The sequence below is a fragment of the Oncorhynchus mykiss genome, chromosome 6 (assembly GCF_013265735.2).
Source record: "Oncorhynchus mykiss isolate Arlee chromosome 6, USDA_OmykA_1.1, whole genome shotgun sequence".
Classification (NCBI taxonomy): domain Eukaryota; kingdom Metazoa; phylum Chordata; class Actinopteri; order Salmoniformes; family Salmonidae; genus Oncorhynchus; species Oncorhynchus mykiss.
In genome coordinates this window covers 50,743,839-50,762,996 of record NC_048570.1, presented here as the reverse complement: position 1 = coordinate 50,762,996, position 19,158 = coordinate 50,743,839, and the positions used below count along the sequence as shown (strand labels likewise).

The 19,158-nt window shown below is 41.6% G+C and overlaps 1 protein-coding gene across 3 annotated transcripts; it reads right to left on the bottom strand.

Annotated features, from left to right (window-relative positions):
• Window positions 1-1,927: 1,927 nt before the first annotated feature.
• LOC110526112 (chromaffin granule amine transporter) lies at window positions 1,928-15,716 on the bottom strand. 3 transcript variants are annotated; one of them, XM_021606743.2, is made up of 16 exons: window positions 13,191-15,715; window positions 11,856-12,016; window positions 11,141-11,477; window positions 10,938-10,996; window positions 10,670-10,753; window positions 10,449-10,541; window positions 10,078-10,167; window positions 9,556-9,599; window positions 9,080-9,140; window positions 8,770-8,865; window positions 8,598-8,676; window positions 4,578-4,629; window positions 4,428-4,491; window positions 4,221-4,340; window positions 3,929-4,062; window positions 3,118-3,434 (listed from the first exon to the last, which is right to left on the bottom strand). In XM_021606743.2, exons 2-16 carry the CDS (start codon window positions 11,980-11,982, stop codon window positions 3,327-3,329), a joined length of 1,548 nt encoding a protein of 515 aa, XP_021462418.2. In that variant the 5' UTR covers window positions 11,983-12,016; window positions 13,191-15,715; the 3' UTR covers window positions 3,118-3,326. The 3 variants fall into 3 exon arrangements, with proteins under 3 accessions (XP_036836291.1, XP_021462418.2, XP_036836292.1); XM_036980396.1 differs by having other exon boundaries at window positions 1,928-3,434; window positions 11,856-15,715; XM_036980397.1 differs by lacking the exon at window positions 10,670-10,753 and having other exon boundaries at window positions 11,856-15,716.
• Between the last annotated feature and the right edge of the window lie 3,442 nt (window positions 15,717-19,158).

The following is a 19,158-nucleotide window of genomic DNA, read 5'->3' as shown; positions in this document are numbered from 1 at the left end:
GGGACCTTCAATGCTGCAGAAATGTTTTGGTACCCTTCCCCAGTTCTGTGCCTCAACACAATCCTGTTTCGGAGCAATTCCTTCAACCTCATGGCTTCGGTTTTGCTTTGACATACACTGTCAACTGTGGGACCTTATATAGATGTTTGCCTATAGATGTCCAATCAATTGAATTTAGCACAGGTGGACTCCAATGAGGCTCCTGAGTTGCGCAGCGGTCTAAGCTGCTGGAGGCATCACTACAGACCCTGGTTCGATTCCAGGCTGTATCACAACCGACCGTGATTGGGAGTCACATAGGGCGGCTCACAATTGGCCCAGCGTTGTTAGGGGTAGGCCGTCATTGTAAATAAGAATTAGTTCTTAACTGACTTGCCTAGTTAAATAAAAAATAAAGTTGTAGAAACAACTGAAGGATAGTAAATGGAAACAGGATGCACCTGAGCTTAATTTCAAGTCTCATAGCAAAAGGTCTGAATACTTATGTAAACATGGCATTTCTGTTTTTGTTTTTAATACATTTGTAAACATTCTAAAAGCCTAAAAATGACCCAACCAAGCCACACTGCTTCTTAACACAATGACCGCTTAACCCGGAAGTCAGCCACCCCAATGTGTCAGAGGAAACACCGTACACCTGGCGACCGTGTCAGCATGCATGCGCCCGGCCCACCACAGGAGTCGCTAGAGCGCGATGGTACAAGGACATCCCTGCCGGCCAAACCCTCTCCTAACCCGGACAATGCTGGGCCAATTGTGCGCCAGCCCATGGGTCTCCCGGTCACAGCCGGCTGTGATAGAGCCTGGAGTGGCACAGTGGTGTAGTGGCACAGCTTGCAAATGTGATGCAGTGCCTTAGACCGCTGTGCCACTCGGGAGGCCCCCAACCCCCCCCCCCCCCCATTTTTATTATCTATGCATAATCACTTTACCCTACCTACATGTGCATATTAACTCAACTAACCTGCACCCCTGCACATTGACCCGGTACCGGTGAACCGTGTATATAGCCTCATTATTGTTATTTTATTGCTGCTCTTTAATTTTTTTACTTTCATTTATTTTGCCAATATTTTATTAACTCTTATTTTTCTTAAAACCTCATTGTTGGCTAAGGGCTTGTAAGTAAGCATTTCACGGTAAGGTTTACACCTGTTGTATTCAGCGCTTGTGACAAATATATATATTTTTTGAGCTTACCAACCAAAATTTCAGGGTCAGGCTGTTGAAATTACAGATAGTCCCTTTAAGGCAAAACTATGTTTAATTCTACACTCAAACAGTAAAATCCCTTTGTCAAATAATCTAAGAGAAGTAATGTCTTCTGGCCAATGCATGATTAAGTTTGGTTAATATTCCAAAATGTGTCAATGCAATTGATGATGACTTTCATAGCATCTACTGGTAAATTTAATGGAAATCTTCATATCCCAATGCCTTTTTTTATTTGTGTTCTATTGGTTTGACCACAAGTAAAGACAATGACAGATTTGACTCATTTGGGGAGTGACGATGTCCAGGATAGGTTACTTCACATGTGATGTCTCCATTCTTGTCACCAGTCTATGAATGACGCAGTTCTGTTTAATTATCACACACATTTATCTGGAAAGCCAAACAGGTTCCTATTCCGTCATCTCAGAGTAACAGCTTAGGAGTTTCCTGTTGGCCAAGCTTACAGCCTCAGAGGAGGGGAAAAGACCATCATTGATGGGAAAACACAATATGAAAACATGTATATATTGATTGAGTGAGGAAATAATGTGAAAAATAATATACTGTTCAGATAAACAGGCAGGTAGCCTAGTGGCATTGGACTGGTAACCGAAAGGTTGCAAGATTGAATCCCCGAGCTGACAAAGTAAATAAAACTGTCGCTCTGCCCCTGAACAAGGCAGTTAACACACTGTTCCTGGGCAGTCATTGAAAATATGAATTTGTTCTTAACTGACTTGCCTAGTTAAATAAAGGTCAAATTTAAAAAAAATTAAATGTGGTGTCTCAAATAAAACTTCCACCATTTTGAAATAGCCTCCTACTTGAGTCTTCTGGTGAAACTTTCCTTTATTCAAACTTCAGTATAAAGCTGGAATTTTCCACTTGACCCATTGTACTTGACTTTTTATTCTGTTTTCCAGATACATTTAATAAGACTTAATTTAGCATTTATAACGTGCAATCAAATATATACTTTGGCTTTGACAATTTGCTTCGCATCACATGCGCTTGTAGTGGCAATATGTTATTTATGTGGGCCAAGAAGATTTGAGGCATTTGAGCCACAATGATGCCAGTCTTGCTCTCTTTATCTCATCTTTGCCTCTTTGTGTTCATAATTTCCACTCCTTGGTTAGAAGTAAACCAACCCAACACAGAGGTTGTGTCCCAATGGCACCCTAGGCTATTCCCTATATAGTGCCCAACTTTAGACAAGAGCCCTATGGGTTCTGGTCAAAGTAGTGCACTACATAGTGAATAGGGTGCCGTTTGGGACAGAGACAGAGCCTTGCTACAGCCAAAGAGGAAATTAAAGGTGAGGCGAGATAGCTCTTGCACTATACCAGACAGCAGCCGATTGGCTGATGCAGGGAGACACACTAGAAGAGAGGATATTACATGTTACAGCATTTGAACTAAAAGCTCTGAGCTTTTATGCGCTCTGAACAAGCATTGTTCTCTTGTCGAGCGATGTGAATGAAATAATCCGCTTTCATGATCGTGGATAGGTTATATTCAGCAATTAGGAATAGGCCTAGGAATAAGCATTATTCTAGATCTAAACCAATTAGTTATCCGGATACACTGAACATATTTCAAACATTGAAAGCTACTGATTCATATGGTAGGCGCAACAAATTAACATAAACGTAGCTACAATCAAATGCCAAATGTATGTAAAGATGTCATTTTCAAGCTTATAGTAGGTTTTAATGTTTGTTGAGCCTGCACAAGTGTTCCTTTCACCTATTAGTACATTAAGCAAAATTATTAACAGAACTCTGACAGAGTTACGCACGCACGCACGCACGCACGCACGCACGCACGCACACACACACACACACACACACACACACACACACACACACACACACACACACAATAAAATGCAAACACTACTGTCCCTATACATACCATATTAAAAACACAGGTGCCATTGTTTGTTATTTCCAGCAATAAGGTCAGAGGTCATTAGGAAACTTTGAATACAGATAAGTGCTAACAAAATGCCTTTTCTAGACAACATGTCAATTCAAAGGCATTATGAACAATGCCTCTGCTCTTTCACTGTAAAAAAAAATGTGTGTGTTGGGTTGACAAGGAGCATGTTACTCCTCCGTTTCCTCCTCGCTCTCGTCACTCAAAGGGAACTCTCGACACTCCTTCTGTGTGTTGTAGCTCTTCCTGTGCAGAGGGCATTCCTGGTCTATGATGGCCTAAAAGACACATAAGACATTTGTTAAAGATTGTCATGGGCCGTAAGAAAGTACCTGATTTCAGGGCATACAATTAAGAGTAGGAAATAATCTTTATTTTCATATTTGACTCTTAAACTCCTATTTGTATTATTAAATTATTAATTGGATTTTATAATATTATTATTATTATTAATTTCTAATAATTTATTCCTTATTTTCTGTTATGACTGTATCTTTGAAGTGCATGACCATCAACTTTAAAACCATGATCATAATTATTCGGTAAAGACCCACATCAATAAGAGGCACTATCTTTTCTACAATTATACCTTTGGCTAATACACCTTCCCACTATATGTGAGGGCTGATTCTCTGTTAGCTGGCACTGATACAAACACATTGGATTGCAAACCTCACCTCCTAGGATGTGTTAGAACACGTTGGTCCAGACATTCTGGTGGGTCTGGATTATGACTGGAGCCAGGGGATAGCAAATAGGAAATACCACTCACCATCTTCTCCTCCCTGATGGCAGGATTACGCAGGAAGAAGCACAGTGGAGCATAGAAGATGTTGATGATGCCAATGAATACCATGAGGTAAGGAAATCCAATGGCCCTGACCAAGGAGCCCCCTATCGAAGGACCTGGATCACAACAACACGGGAGACAGAGGATGGTGCTGGGTCAGGCAAGCTAGGAAACGTTGAATCGCTGAGACCCCTGGCTGGGTCATACAATTCAAGTGATTTATTGTATTTGCTGTATTTGTGTAGAAGCAGACAACAAAGGAATGATCACTCACCAATGGCAAAACCCATGCACAATGCGACATCAGCTATGGCGTAAACACTGCCATAGACCGAGGCATGGCGAATATCCACCAGGTATCCCATTATGGCCATCATAGAGGAGTCCACCATTCCTAATACACACAGCAGAGAGTTCATAGTTGTAATGGTGATTCAGACCATCATTCATATGGGTTTCTATATAACACATTGGCACCCACCAATAGCAAACCCCAGGCCTGCATTTGGACCAATAAGACCATAGATGTTCTTTGCAAAAGGAACCTATAGGACAAGAAATATGATGGTTATTCATTGAACTACCTTGTGATCTTGCAGAGACAAAAAAGTGCATAGGAAATAATACTCACGCAAAGGAGGCTGATGCCAACAATAAACATCCCAATCATGGAGCACAGCCACCTGAGGAGAGGAAAATACCTTCTCCTGACTGCGAATCATCAACTTCATCACACACACACACACACACACACACACACACACACACACACACACACACACACACACACACACACACACACACACACACACACACACACACACACACACCAATTCACACAACCCCTATAGGCTTACATGAGATCTCCTTTACTGAGTAATTAGCATTAAAGAGATGGTGAAATGCTTTTATATATTGATCATTGATACAGTACCAGTCAAAGGTTTCGACACACCTACTCATTCAAGGGTTTTTCTTTATTTTGACTATTTTCTACATTGTAGAATAGTAGTGAATACATCAAAACTGTGAAATAACACTTGTTATGGCTGCAATCCCGATATCGGGATAAGTGTCATCAACAACCGCTGAATAGCATAGCGCTACATACAATAAATATTACTATAAATATTTATATTCATGAAATCAATATAAGTGCAATATAGGAAAACACAGTTTAGCCTTTTGTTAATCCACCTGTCATGTCAGATTTTGAAATTATGCTTTACAGCGAATGCAATCCAAGCGTTTGTGTAAATTTATCGATCGCACGATAAACATTAAGTACACTTAGCATCAGGTAGCTCAGTCACGAAAATCAGAAAAGCAATCAAATTAATAGTTTACCTTTGATGATCTTTGGATGTTTTCACTCACGAGACTCCCAGTTACACAACAAATGTTCCTTTTGTTCCATGAAGATTATTTTTAGATCCAAAATACCTCAGTTTGTTTGTCGCGTTATGTTCAGAAATCCACAGGAAAGAGCGGTCACGACCATGCAGACGAAAATTCCAAATAGTTTCCATAATGCCCACAGAAACATGTCAAACGTTTTTTTATAATCAATCCTCAGGTTGTTTTTAAAATATATAATCGATAATATATATACCACAAATGTCTTTCACAGTAAGAGAGGGGAAAACAATGGCTGTCCAAATTCTGTTGCGCGAGCAAAACTCATGTGACCACTTGACGGAATGTTATCGTCTGGCTCATTTTTCAAAATGTAAGCCTGACACTACAGTGCCTTGCGAAAGTATTCGCCCCCCTTGAACTTTGCGACCTTTTGCCACATTTCAGGCTTCAAACATAAAGATATAAAACTGTATTTTTTTGTGAAGAATCAACAACAAGTGGGACACAATCATGAAGTGGAACGACATTTATTGGATATTTCAAACTTTTTTAACAAATCAAAAACTGAAGAATTGGGCGTGCAAAATTATTCAGCCCCTTTACTTTCAGTGCAGCAAACTCTCTCCAGAAGTTCAGTGAGGATCTCTGAATGATCCAATGTTGACCTAAATGACTAATGATGATAAATACAATCCACCTGTGTGTAATCAAGTCTCCGTATAAATGCACCTGCACTGTGATAGTCTCAGAGGTCCGTTAAAAGCGCAGAGAGCATCATGAAGAACAAGGAACACACCAGGCAGGTCCGAGATACTGTTGTGAAGAAGTTTAAAGCCGGATTTGGATACAAAAAGATTTCCCAAGCTTTAAACATCCCAAGGAGCACTGTGCAAGCGATAATATTGAAATGGAAGGAGTATCAGACCACTGCAAATCTACCAAGACCTGGCCGTCCCTCTAAACTTTCAGCTCATACAAGGAGAAGACTGATCAGAGATGCAGCCAAGAGGCCCATGATCACTCTGGATGAACTGCAGAGATCTACAGCTGAGGTGGGAGACTCTGTCCATAGGACAACAATCAGTCGTATATTGCACAAATCTGGCCTTTATGGAAGAGTGGCAAGAAGAAAGCCATTTCTTAAAGATATCCATAAAAAGTGTCGTTTAAAGTTTGCCACAAGCCACCTGGGAGACACACCAAACATGTGGAAGAAGGTGCTCTGGTCAGATGAAACCAAAATTGAACTTTTTGGCAACAATGCAAAACGTTATGTTTGGCGTAAAAGCAACACAGCTGAACACACCATCCCCACTGTCAAACATAAAAAAAAATTCAGTTTTTGATTTGTTGAAAAAGTTTGAAATATCCAATAAATGTCGTTCCACTTCATGATTGTGTCCCACTTGTTGTTGATTCTTCACAAAAAAATACAGTTTTATATCTTTATGTTTGAAGCCTGAAATGTGGCAAAAGGTCGCAAAATTCAAGGGGGCCGAATACTTTCGCAAGGCACTGTATGTCTGAAGACTGACACCTTGAGGAAGCGATAGGAAAAGGAATCTGGTTCATTTCCCTTTAAATCCAGCAAAGGGAGGCTATGGAACATGGAGTTTTCAAAATAGAAGCCACTTCCTGTTTTAATTTTCCTCAGGGTTTCGCCTGCAATATCAGTTCTGTTATACTCACAGACAATATTTTGACAGTTTTGGAAACTTCAGAGTGTTTTCTATCCAATACTAATAATAATATGCATATATTAGCCACTGAGACTGAGGAGCTGGCCATTTACAATGGGCACCTTTTCATCCAAGCTACAAGCCATAAAAATATATGGAATCATGTAGTAACTGAAAATTTGTTAAACAAAATATTTATATATTTGATATTTTTCAAAGTAGCCACCCTTTGCCTTGATGATAGTTTTGCACACTCTTGGCATTCTCTCAACAAGCTTCACCTAGATTGCATTTCAATTAAGAGGCGTGCCTTGTTAAAAGTTTAAATGTTGCATTTATTTCCTTCAAAATGCGTTTGAGCCAATCAGTTGTTAAAAAAAGTCCATATTAAGGCAAGAACAGCTCAAATAAGCTAAGAAAAATGACAGTCCTTCATTACTTTAAGACATGAAATCAGTCAATCAGGAAGAATTCAAGAACTTTGAAAGTTTCTTCAAGTGCAGTCGCAAAAAACATCAGGCGGTGTGATGAAACTAGCTCTCATGAGGACCGCCACAGGAAAGGAAAACCCAGAGTTACCTCTGCTGCAGAGGATAAGTTCATTAGAGTTACCAGCCTCAGAAATTGCAGCCCAAATAAATGCTTCACAGAGTTCAAGTAACAGACATATCTCAACATCAACTGTTCAGAAGAGACTGCGTGAATCAGGCCTTCATGGTCAAATCATGGTCAAAAAGAAACCACTACTAAAGGACACCAATAATAAGAAGAGACTAGCTTGGGTCAAGAAACACAAGCAATGGACATTAGGCCTGTAGAAATCTGTCCTTTGGTCTGATGAGTCCAAATTTAAGATTTTTGGTTCCAACCACCATGTCTTTGTGAGATGCTGAGTAGGTGAACGGATGATCTCCGCATGTGTGGTTCCCACTGGGAAGCATGGAGGAGGAGGTCTGAGGGTGTGGGGGTGCTTCGCTGGTGACACTGTCTGTGATTAATTTAGAATTCAAGGCACACTTCACTAGCATGGCTACCACAGCATTCTACAGCGATACGCCATCCCATCTGGATTGAGTTTAGTGGGACTATCATTTGTTTTTCAACAGGACAATGACCCAACACACCTCCAGACTTTGTAAGTGCTATTTTACCAAAAAGAAAAGTGATGGAGTGCTGCAGCAGATAACCTGGCCTCCACAATCACCCAAACTCAACACAATTGAGATGGTTTTGGATAAGTTGGACCACAGATTGAAGAAAAAGCAACCACCAAGAGCTCAGCATTTGTGGGAACTCCTGTTGGAAAAGCATTCCAGGTGAAGCTCGTTGAGAGAATGCCAAGAGTGTGCAAATCTGTCAACATGTCATAAGGTGGGAACTTTGAAGAATCTAAAATCTAAAATATATTTTGCTTTGTTTAACAGGTGTTTTGTTAGTACATGATTCCATATGTGTTATTTCATAGTTTTGATGTCTTCACTATTATTCTAAAATTTAGAAAATTGTAAAAAATTAAGAAAAACCCTTGAATGAGTAGGTGTGTCCAAACTTTTGACTGGTACTGTATGTAGGAGCAAATAGAAGCTAACAGGAAAAGATCAACGAAAACCTACCTTCCCATTTTGTTAGCCAACAAACCAAATAAATTGGTGCCAATAAGGTAAGAAATGCTTGCTGGTAGGAAAGCCATACCTATAAATCAAACGCAAATCACTGTCAGACACAGGAAGGAGTATTGCAATCTAAAATATTAATTGTAAAGAAAAAGACAACACCGGAACGTACCAAGCTGCCATTTGGGAGAGCACATGGTCTGCATCATCCAGATGGGAAGTGTGGGCTCCAGAATGGCAACTCCCATGTTGGCGAAGCACAGAGAGCCTGAAACCAAAGCACCAAGGTCAGCTCACTTCTGTTTTAGGACTATGTATGCTTCCCAAATGGCAATATAATCCCTATTTAGTGCACTACTTCACCCATAAGGCCTGGTCAAAAGTAGTGCACTAATAGGGAATAGGGTGACATTAGGGACACTTCCTCTGTGTTTAGCCTTCGTCTCTGGTTGGTTATTCTGACAGTCAAGGCCCAGTCTCACCTGCGCTTATGAGAACGTAGGGGTCCTTCAGAAGGGTCAGCAAAGGAGTGCCCTCCACACTCTGTAAGTTAATGTGAAATGTTAAGCCGGAGGAGACAGAAAGAGAAAAAATGTCTGTTTTTTTCTAATGTGAGGGAGTTGTGAAACGTCACCATTCTAAAATAAGACAGCATGTGTAACTTAATGCAATGATGGCTTATGTTCGGTGCATCTTGAGGTTCCTCACATCCTAGCTCCTCGCCTCCTACTCTACAGTATTGGAACAGAAGGTCCAACGTCCCTTGCCTCAGGCTTTCTTCTCTAATGGTTTGTGGAGGTGGGAGGTTGGACATAGCATTTGAGGAATCAAGAAATGATGAATTGAGATGAAGCCCCACTATTTTAAGTGATTGGGAATTGATCAAGTCAGTTATGTTCATTTTGAGAGTGTGTTACATTTTTTTTAATCTCGAAAGAGATGGTAAAAGTATACTCACTCCTGGTGAAATCTTTGATGGCTGAAGTATAAGAAGTTGTAACGCTGTGTGTTTAGAGAGTCAGACAGTTGGCATTAAGGAAACATTCCTATAATATACCTTGTCCTCTCCGAACAATACAAACAGCTTGCCTGTCTAAACTGTTCATTCTGATTGTTAGCCACAAGAGATAATCTGGTAACACTTTACGTTACAGTGCCCTTATTACTCTGTAACTACTCCTGTAATTACAGTGTAACAACAAATATAGTAATTCCTCATATTACACTGAACTAAGCATAACCCTAACCTTAGCACCGACCCTAAGCCTAAGTAACCGTAAGTACATTGTAAGTACAGACCGTACTGTACAAGTACTGAGTGATTACGATACTTGTTACACTGTAATTACAGGAATAATTACAATGTAATAAGGTCACTGTAATGTAACGTGTAACAGATAAACGGTATTGAAGCAGTCATAGCACTGAGATTAAATCAGTTCTTGATATAATATTATAATAAATATTTTTATTTGTTTACCTCCATCAAATACTGCAAGGAAAGCCAAGATTAAGAAAGGAGCAGTCTTCCCCACAAATGAATACATCACACTGCCAAATGGCGCTCCAACTGTCAAAGACATTTTCAAGAAAAAGTCCCTGATTTTACATATGATGATTTCAAGTTTGTCATGTTGTAGCATAAAACACGTTTCACCATAACCATTTGCTATTTAGCAGATGCTTTTATCCAAAGCAACTTACAGTAGTAGTGCATACATACATTTTCATATGGGTGGCCACAGTGGGAATTGAACCCAAAACTTGGGCATTACAAGTGTCTTGCTCTACCAACTGAGCCATACTGGAACACTAGGATCATAGAAAGGGGGAGTAAGGAGAGTAACTCACTGAGGACTCCCATGGCCAATCCACCCAGAGCGATCCCCATGGCTACGCCTCTCTCCTCATCATTTGTGTACACACTGGCCAACATTCCCAGCCCTACAGGAGAAGACGTGCTTTTCACTTAGACATTAAGATGCTAGGACAAAATAGTTCCATTTCTATTGCAACACTGTGGAGTTAGGATATTATTGTGAAACACAAAACACAACACCCACACACAGTACCTGCCACAGAGGAGAAAGAGGAACCAATTCCCTGAAGAGAGCGAGCAAAAAACAACAAGGCGTATGTACCTGAAAAGGCAAACACTGACAACCACCAGACACAACCTCCGTTACCATGACTGCACTGTGGTAAGATAAAATCAAATCTAAAGATGACGCATTGGAGTTGTGAAAGAGTCATGGTGTGTATATTAGAGATCACTACCTCAATTATATCTCATTATCAACTGTGTGTAATAAGTTAGAAGCCAGTGTCAGACACACATACTTATTGTTGAAACAAACATGATGATGAAGCCAGCAAACATTGGTATGTGATATCCAACCCTTGGGGAAAAAGAGAAGGATATGATTAGAACCAGTGTGTATTGTATTTCTTCATGTTCAATAAATGAGATATTGAACACTGTCCTAGCTAGCTGTGATTTTGTCACACACACAAAACACTTGCTGTGAAGCCGGAACATGTACCTGTTGGTCAGGGGACCCACGAAGGGGTTGACTAGAAGCTGCACCAGAGCCTTGGAGGCAAAGAGGAGTCCCACACGAACATTCTCCTTGTCCAAGAAGGCACTGTCCTCCTGGCATGTGCTGCCTTTCACCTGGCTGGAGTTTCTGGAGATGTTGAAGAGGAGGGCCTCAGACAGGTTGCTCTCAGAGCCTCTGAGGCTGTAGGAAGTGTTGTCGTAGAAGGAGTGGACTGAGGCCAATGTGAAGCCCTCCTCAGATGGCCTCTGTGTGCTTGGCTGGATGAAGGGGTCTTGTGTCGGGTGGTCAAGGGCATATAAAAACGTTGGGATGATGGGCACTGTGAGAGAGGAGAGACGACACATTTGGGTTTGGGGGAGACTGTGGACTTTAAAAGGCAGGCGGAAGGAAGAGAGGTCAACCCTTTTTTTCTCAGTACTGGGGAGGCACAGTGGATCTACTCCATGAGGGGGAATGTGGTCGCACTGCTCTCTGTCGCACCGAGTTATTCTCTGTGTGCTCTAGAAGTCAGGCGAGGTAAAGGCAATTGCCATGGTCACGCTAGCTGCACTGTTGGCCCTGCAGCTAAATATGAAATGAAATGTGTGATGTCCCTTTTTCAATGCAGATGTCACTGCCCGATCTAAGGTACACGCCACGTGCACTTTTGAAAGTGTGTGTTTGTGTGTATGTGTGTGTGTGGGTTGTCTGGACTCACCGACAACAGTAAGCAGCATGTTATCCAGTAGCAGGGCAACACACACGACCACCAGCACCAGTCTGGAGGAGCCTCTGCTCTGTCGCAGCCACTCCCGCACCCACACCAAGGGGTTGAACAGTGGCATAGCTCTCCACGGACAATAGCTACAGAACAGTTCTCTTTTTCGGATGAGAAACAGATATGCTGATTATTAAAACATATTTGACAACATCAACATTTGTTTACCAATTTAGTCACAAGAATATGTCCCCACAACCGTGTCTGTACATTATCGTTACACCACTACATTTGAGTTAGTCCTAAACTAACTACACATAACCTACTCCAGGTATACTCTTTTCATCTGAAAATATAAAACCGTAATCGTAAATGATCCTGAAGGGGTCTCATCTCTCTGTGTGTACTACCTCCAATGTTACCTATCCCTGCCCTGCAGCCACCACTCATGCACCATCCGTTTCAATTTAATAAGCTGAGATGTGGTAGCTAATGGAGTGAACTGGTGGCTGCTTTCTGGATGGTCAGGCATGGTATTTCTGGAGAGACATTTGGCTCCGAGGATTTATTTTTTTCTCTCAGCAATAGGATTAGACTTCCTCCAGGGCCCTCTCCGAACCTTGCCTGCTGTGTTCTGTTCTGATCAAGGTAAAGTGCAGCCTGCTTGCCTGCCGTGGTGCTCATATACTGTAAATAAGGACGGGTTAAACATCATGTTAAACGAACGTCTGATCGCACAGCTCCATAATATCTTGTTTTAGCACATTCTAGTCAAGAACAAATGTGCAAAGGGCTCAGTACACACAGTACCAATCTTCTATGAAAATCACGATGTCTTTCAGTAACAGAGGTGATTATGGATTCATTTCTGCAAATTAGGTTTGCAGAGAAATCTAAATAGCTTACTCTTATCTTTAGTCATCTTATGGCAGGGTAGCCTAGTGGTTAGAGTGTTGGACTAATAACCGAAAGATTGCAAGTTCAAATCCTTGAGCTGACAAGGTTGTTCTACCCCTGAACAGGCAATTAACCCACTGTTCCTACGCTGTCATTGGAAATTAGAATTAGCTCTTAACTGACTTGCCTAGTTAAAGAAAGGTAAAATGACTATATTGACACATCATATAGCCCATGCGTAACTGGTGGGAACAAACCAATGGATAACATTACAATTCATTTTGAGTCATATTATTTGCACCTTTAATGATTACAGAACAAACTATAATTAACATTTCGAAAATTTATTAGCCTCATCCTTCATTAATTTCAGTTAGGTCTATAGTAAAGTATTGAGGATCCCTTAAGTCCAATTCGACCTGAGTCAAGACCTCTTACCTTCAGATACATCCTGCAGATCCACATCGGATACAAGTGGTCATCTCATCCTCCTGTTGCTCTATTTAAGTCCTCTTGTGGCTGCCCTTTTTTCATAGGGTAGTCACAGCCCCCTCACAAACACATGCACGCACGCACACATACTGTACACACTCCATGACCTGAGCTCACTCTGCGTCACAGGGGGAAGTAATTGTCTACATCTGCTGCTCTTTATTGAGAGGGGGGGGGGGGGGGGCTGTATAACCTGAGGCTGGTGTTGTTCACAATAAGCTTTATCTGCCATCTCAGCCACATTAACCCTTTTCAAACTGTGGAACAACCTGGTATTTTCCCCTGGCCTGTTTGCATTGCACCTTTGTCCAATTGGCTCTGTCAACAGGTTCCTGTGATGCCAGCGTACCAGGAAGAGAGTCTTGTAAACTGTAAACAAAAGGCAGCACATCCACTTCTCACTGTGTACACCTCCAAACCTGCTGCTGGAAAACCTGGAGCCACTGTTTGTTCACTGGTTGATATGTAAATATCATATCATCAAAGTGTAAAATTGGTCCAATTAGAAAATGAAGGATTTTGAGAACTCCTGAAATCCACACCACTCGCCTCTCTAAAGAATTGTTCACACTGCAGGCCTTAATGCTCAAATCAGTTTTGTTTATCAAATCCGTTTTGAAATACTTACTGTCCAAATATCACGTTACAAGTGACCAAATTAGGACTGGTAATTTGATGACATGGCTATGCTAGTCATAGTAATGACAGGAGTGTGCACAGTGGTGTTGGCTAATTGGTGGTGGTGCTCGTGCTTCCCATCACTCAGAAGATTTGTAGCAAGCTAAGATGACAACAATTCCTGCCATAGACGTTTCCCAGTTGCTGTGAATGCTCAAAGAACACTTTTAAAGCACCAAAGGATAAGATGAGTCATTTTTGGCCAGCCAAGTCAGTCAACTAGCTAGCTAGGTAGCTGTTTAGCTTCCTATAACATTCACTAATTTGTTTGTAAGCAATTAACAAGATAATTAGCTACCATATGGTCTTGTCAAACTCTCAACAGAGTAGCTAGCAAGCAACAGTATATGCCAAATAAAAGTTAATAAACCACTTGAGGGCAAATCAGATTTTACCATTCAGACACAAATCACCTGGCCAGGAATCAGATTTGTATCTGACTTCAAAGCACCTTTGAAGGTGGTGGGCTGTATAGACTTCAGGAAAAATAACAGATTCTAATCGGATTTGCAAAAAAAATGGATTTGAGTCACTTCAAACTGCCAATGTGAACATGGCTTAAAAGTACCATGTGAATCTAAGAGGGATAACTCCTTTATAGCTTGAATTATTTTCTTTGCATAAATGATAGTCATGTACTGTTACTATATTTCTGTCAGCTTGGAATGAATTAGTGGTGTGCATGGGTTTTAGTGGGGTAGGGAGTACTGTGTTTTGATAACTGAAATTCACCTGGAACTGAGCAGGTGCCATTGCCTACTGGCTCGAGGGTAGGTTTTAAAATAGGCAGACCTGCATCAAACAGCCCGCCTGGACTACCGCAAGTTCACTCTCCCTGTGTGCGCATGTGTACACATCATGTTAAGAGAGAGAAAAATTGAATCAAAATCACATTTGATTTGTCAGATGCGCCGAATACAGCGTGTGTAGACTTTGCAGTGAAATGCTTGCTTACGAGCTTTTCCCAACAATGCAGAGTTAAAAATAACAAGGCAACTGTAAGCAAAAACAGTAAACATTAGTGACAACAATTCAAACTAGACTATACTGTAAGTAACAAAGCATGTGCCCGTTATAGCGCCACCGTGTGGTTGATGGAATGTTCTTGCATATGTTGAGTCTTGACAGTGTTTGCAACATATGTACCAAATTGTGACCATGACCATGCCCCGGTGAATGTTTATTGCTTAATGATCATGTTGTTTTAGGTAGTAGTCTGGAAAATATTGCATTGAGAGACCTTTGTCCATCTAAGCCACATATCAAGGTTTGTGCAGATCAGTCATTCAGTGCCAGAGGAGTAGCATTTTAAGTGTTTTTCACAAAATTCAAAATGGCAAAAAAATCCATCATGGCGGACCTTATGGATCTCTGAAGCAAATGTGTTCCTTGTGAGGAGAAGGACCAATGTACCACATTTCATGACTTTAGGTAAAATGGGGTGAGGGGCATGACATTTATAAGTTAGAGTTTTCAATCGCTTGTTATAGCGCCACCATCTGGCCAATCCGTGTAATTTTGTAAATGCCGGATCTCTATGGCAAGACACATCATTCACCTAAGTTGAGTCAAAATCAGGATAGTGCTGTCTAAGATATCTCATGTGACAAACGTACTAACGGACGGAGAATGTGCTGAAGAAGATGGCTGATGTTTTACGTGCTCCTAACCAAATGAGTTTTTGTTCGTTTTTTGCATTATTTGTAACTTATTTTTGTACTTATTCCACTGTTGTGTCATCGACAAACTTAATGATGGTGTTTGTCCATGTTGCTGCTACCATCTCTTATGACCGCAAATAACTTCTGGACATCAGAACAGCGATAACTCACCACGAACTGGCAGAATATTTTTTTTCCATTAACGAGTCCGACGAGCCCGACGTGAAGGACATACTGCTTTCCCGGGAACAGGCCCAAATCCCCATCATTTGCGTGAAGAAAAGATGCAGAAATAGAGGACAGAGATCGGGATGCCTTCTGAGAATTCGTAGGCAATCGAATAAACACCCACTGCCTTCCGTTCTACTAGCTAACATGCAATCATTGGAAAATAAAATTGACGACCTACGAGGAAGATTAAACTACCAACGGGACATTAAAAACTGTAACATCTTATGCTTCACGGAGTTGTGGCTGAACGACGACATTATCAACACTGGCTGGTTAGGTTATATGCTGTATCAGCAGGATAAAACAACATCATCGTCTGGTAAGACAAGGGGGGGTCGGACTTTGTATATTTGTAAACAACAGCTGGTGCACAATATCTGAGGAAGTCTCAGAGGTTTTGCTCACCTGAGATAGAGTATCTCATGGTAATCTCATTATAATTTGTAGACTACATTATTTACCTAGAGTGTTTTTATCTGTATTTTTCGTAGCGGTCTACATACCACCACAGACTGATGCTGGCACTAAGACAGCACTCAATGAGATGTATTCCGCCATAAGCAAACAGGAAAACTCTCATCCAGAGGCGGCTCTCCTAATGGCTGGGGACTTTAATTCAGGGAAACTTAAATCCGTTTTACCAAATTTCTATCAACACCTTAAATGTGCATCAAGAGGGAAAAAACTCTAGACCACATTTACTCCACACAAAGAAATGTGAGCAAATGCTTAGCTACAGGACTGTTTTGCTAGCACAGACTGGAATATGTTCCGGGATTCTTTCGATGGCATTGAGGACTACACCACATCAGTCATTGGCTTCATCAATAAGTGCATCAATGACGTCATTGTGCCCAAGAACACTAAGGTAACCTGCCTAAATGACTACCGACCCGTAGCACTCACGCCTGTAGACATGAAGTGCTTTGAAAGGCCGGTCATGGCTCACATCAACACCATCATCCCAGAAACCCTAGACCAATTTGCATACCGCCCTAACAAATCCACAGATGATGCAATCTCTATTGCACTCCACACTGCCCTTTCCCACCTGGACAAAATGAACACCTATGTGAGAATGCTGTTCATTGACTACAGCTCAGCGTTCAACACCATAGTGCCCTCAAAGCTCATCAACAAGCTAAGGACCCTGGGACTAAACACCTCCCTCTGCATTTGGATCCTGGACTACCTGACGGACCACCCACAAGTGGGAAGGGTAGGTAACAACACATCCGCCATGCTGATCCTCAACACAGGGGCCCCTCAGAGGTGCGTACTCAGTCCCGTCCTGTACTCCCTGTTCACTCATGACTGCACGGCCAGGCACGACTCCAACACCATCATTAAGTTTGTCGATGACACAACAGTGGTAGGCCTGATCACCGACAATGGTGAGATAGCCTATAGGGAGGAAGTCAGAGACCTGGCCATGTGGTTCTCCCTCAACGTGATCAAGACTAAGGAGATGATTGTGGACTACAGGAAAAGGAGGACCGAGCACGCCCCCATTCTCATCGACGGGGCTTTAGTGGAGCAAGTTGAGAGCTTCAAGTTCCTTGATGTCCACATCCCCAAGAAACTATCATGGTCCTAGCACACAGTTGTGAAGAGGGCACGACAAAACCTATTCCCCCTCAGGAGACTGAAGAGATTTGGCATGAGTCCTCAGATCCTCTAAAGGTTATATGGCTGCATCACAGCTGGTTGCATCCCTACCTGGTATGGCAACTGCTTGGCCTCCGACCGCGAGGCACTACAAAGGGTAGTGCGCACGGCCCAGTGCATCACTGGGGCCAAGCTTCCTGCCATCCAGGACCTCTATACCAGGCGATGTCAGAGGAAGGCCCTAACAATTGTCAAAGACTCCAGCCACCCTAGTCATAGACTGTCCTCTCTGCTACCGCACAGCAAATGGTACTGGAGCGCCAAGTCTATGTGCAAGAGGCTTCTAAACAGCTTCTACCCCCAAACCATAAGATTCCTGAACATCTCATAAAATGGCTACCCAGACTATTTGCATTGCGCCCCCCTAACCCCCTCTTTTACGCCGCTGCTACTCTCTGTTATTAGCTATGCATAGTCACTTTAATAACTCTACCTACATGTACATATTACCTCAATTACCTCAACTAACCGGTGCCCCCGCACATTGACTCTGTACCGGTACCCCCTGTACAGAGTCTCGCTACTGTTATTTTACTGCTGCTCTTTAATTACTTGTTCATTTTATTTCTTATTCTTATTCTTATTTTTTTAACTCCTTTGTTGGTTAGGGACTTGTAAGTAAGAATTTCACTAAGGTCTACTACACCTGTTGTATCTGGCGCATGTGACTAATAAAATTTGATTTGATATGATTTGAGACAGATCCACAGTCCCCCGCCCACGATTCAATTTAACAAAAGAGGAATAAAATGCACAATAATTAAGCTATATACATGGACTACCAGTACCATATCACTGTGCAGAGTACTAGGTATTTGAGGTAAACATTTACATAAAGGCAAGACCAGCGGTAACACAGCCTGGGGTTGAACCCTAGGCTGTAGTGGCACCACTCGGGAGGCTGATGTGTGGGGTTTGTGTGAGAGTGTCAGTATAATGTGTGTAAGTGAGTATACATATAGTTTATATATAGTCTTGTGAGGGTGCATAAAGTAAGTGCAAGATAGGGTCAATGCAGATAGTCTGGGCAACAATTGAATGAACTATTTAGCAGTCTTATGGCTTGGGGGTAGAAGCTGTCTCTGAGCCTGTTGGTCCGAGAGCTGATGCTCCAGTCTTTGGCTGGGTGGCTGAAGTTTTTATAAAAAAATAAAAAGCAGTGCCCCTGTCACAACAATTTTGGACCCCCTTGTGGCCTCCCTAAATGTGGAGTATGAAATAATAATTTCTTAATAATTTTTGCTATTTTTCTTTTTTTACATCTGTTATTAGACAGAAAATGCAAATAAATTGTTGAATGATTATGAACATGGTCTTTTGCCTGCTAATGCCTGCAATGCGGTGAAGACAACGATATGACAACAATAACGTCTAATGTAACTGGCTCCTCTTACAGTATAACTGGCCCCAGCTTGGCACCCCCAGTTGAAATGGTCTAGAACCGCCACTGTAATGCAGACAGAGAGAAATGAAGGGGTGAATCAATATTTATTGAAATAGAATAGGCGCAATGCTCGCTCACCATAGTTGCCTATGCTCGTTGCGCCTTTTCCTTTTCAATGATTGTCATTTTTTGATTGCACCATCACTCAATGGTTGCACCTCCCTACACTTCTTTCCATTATCAATATTTATTTACAGACACTGACTGTAGTTAACTATAGTCTAATCACATT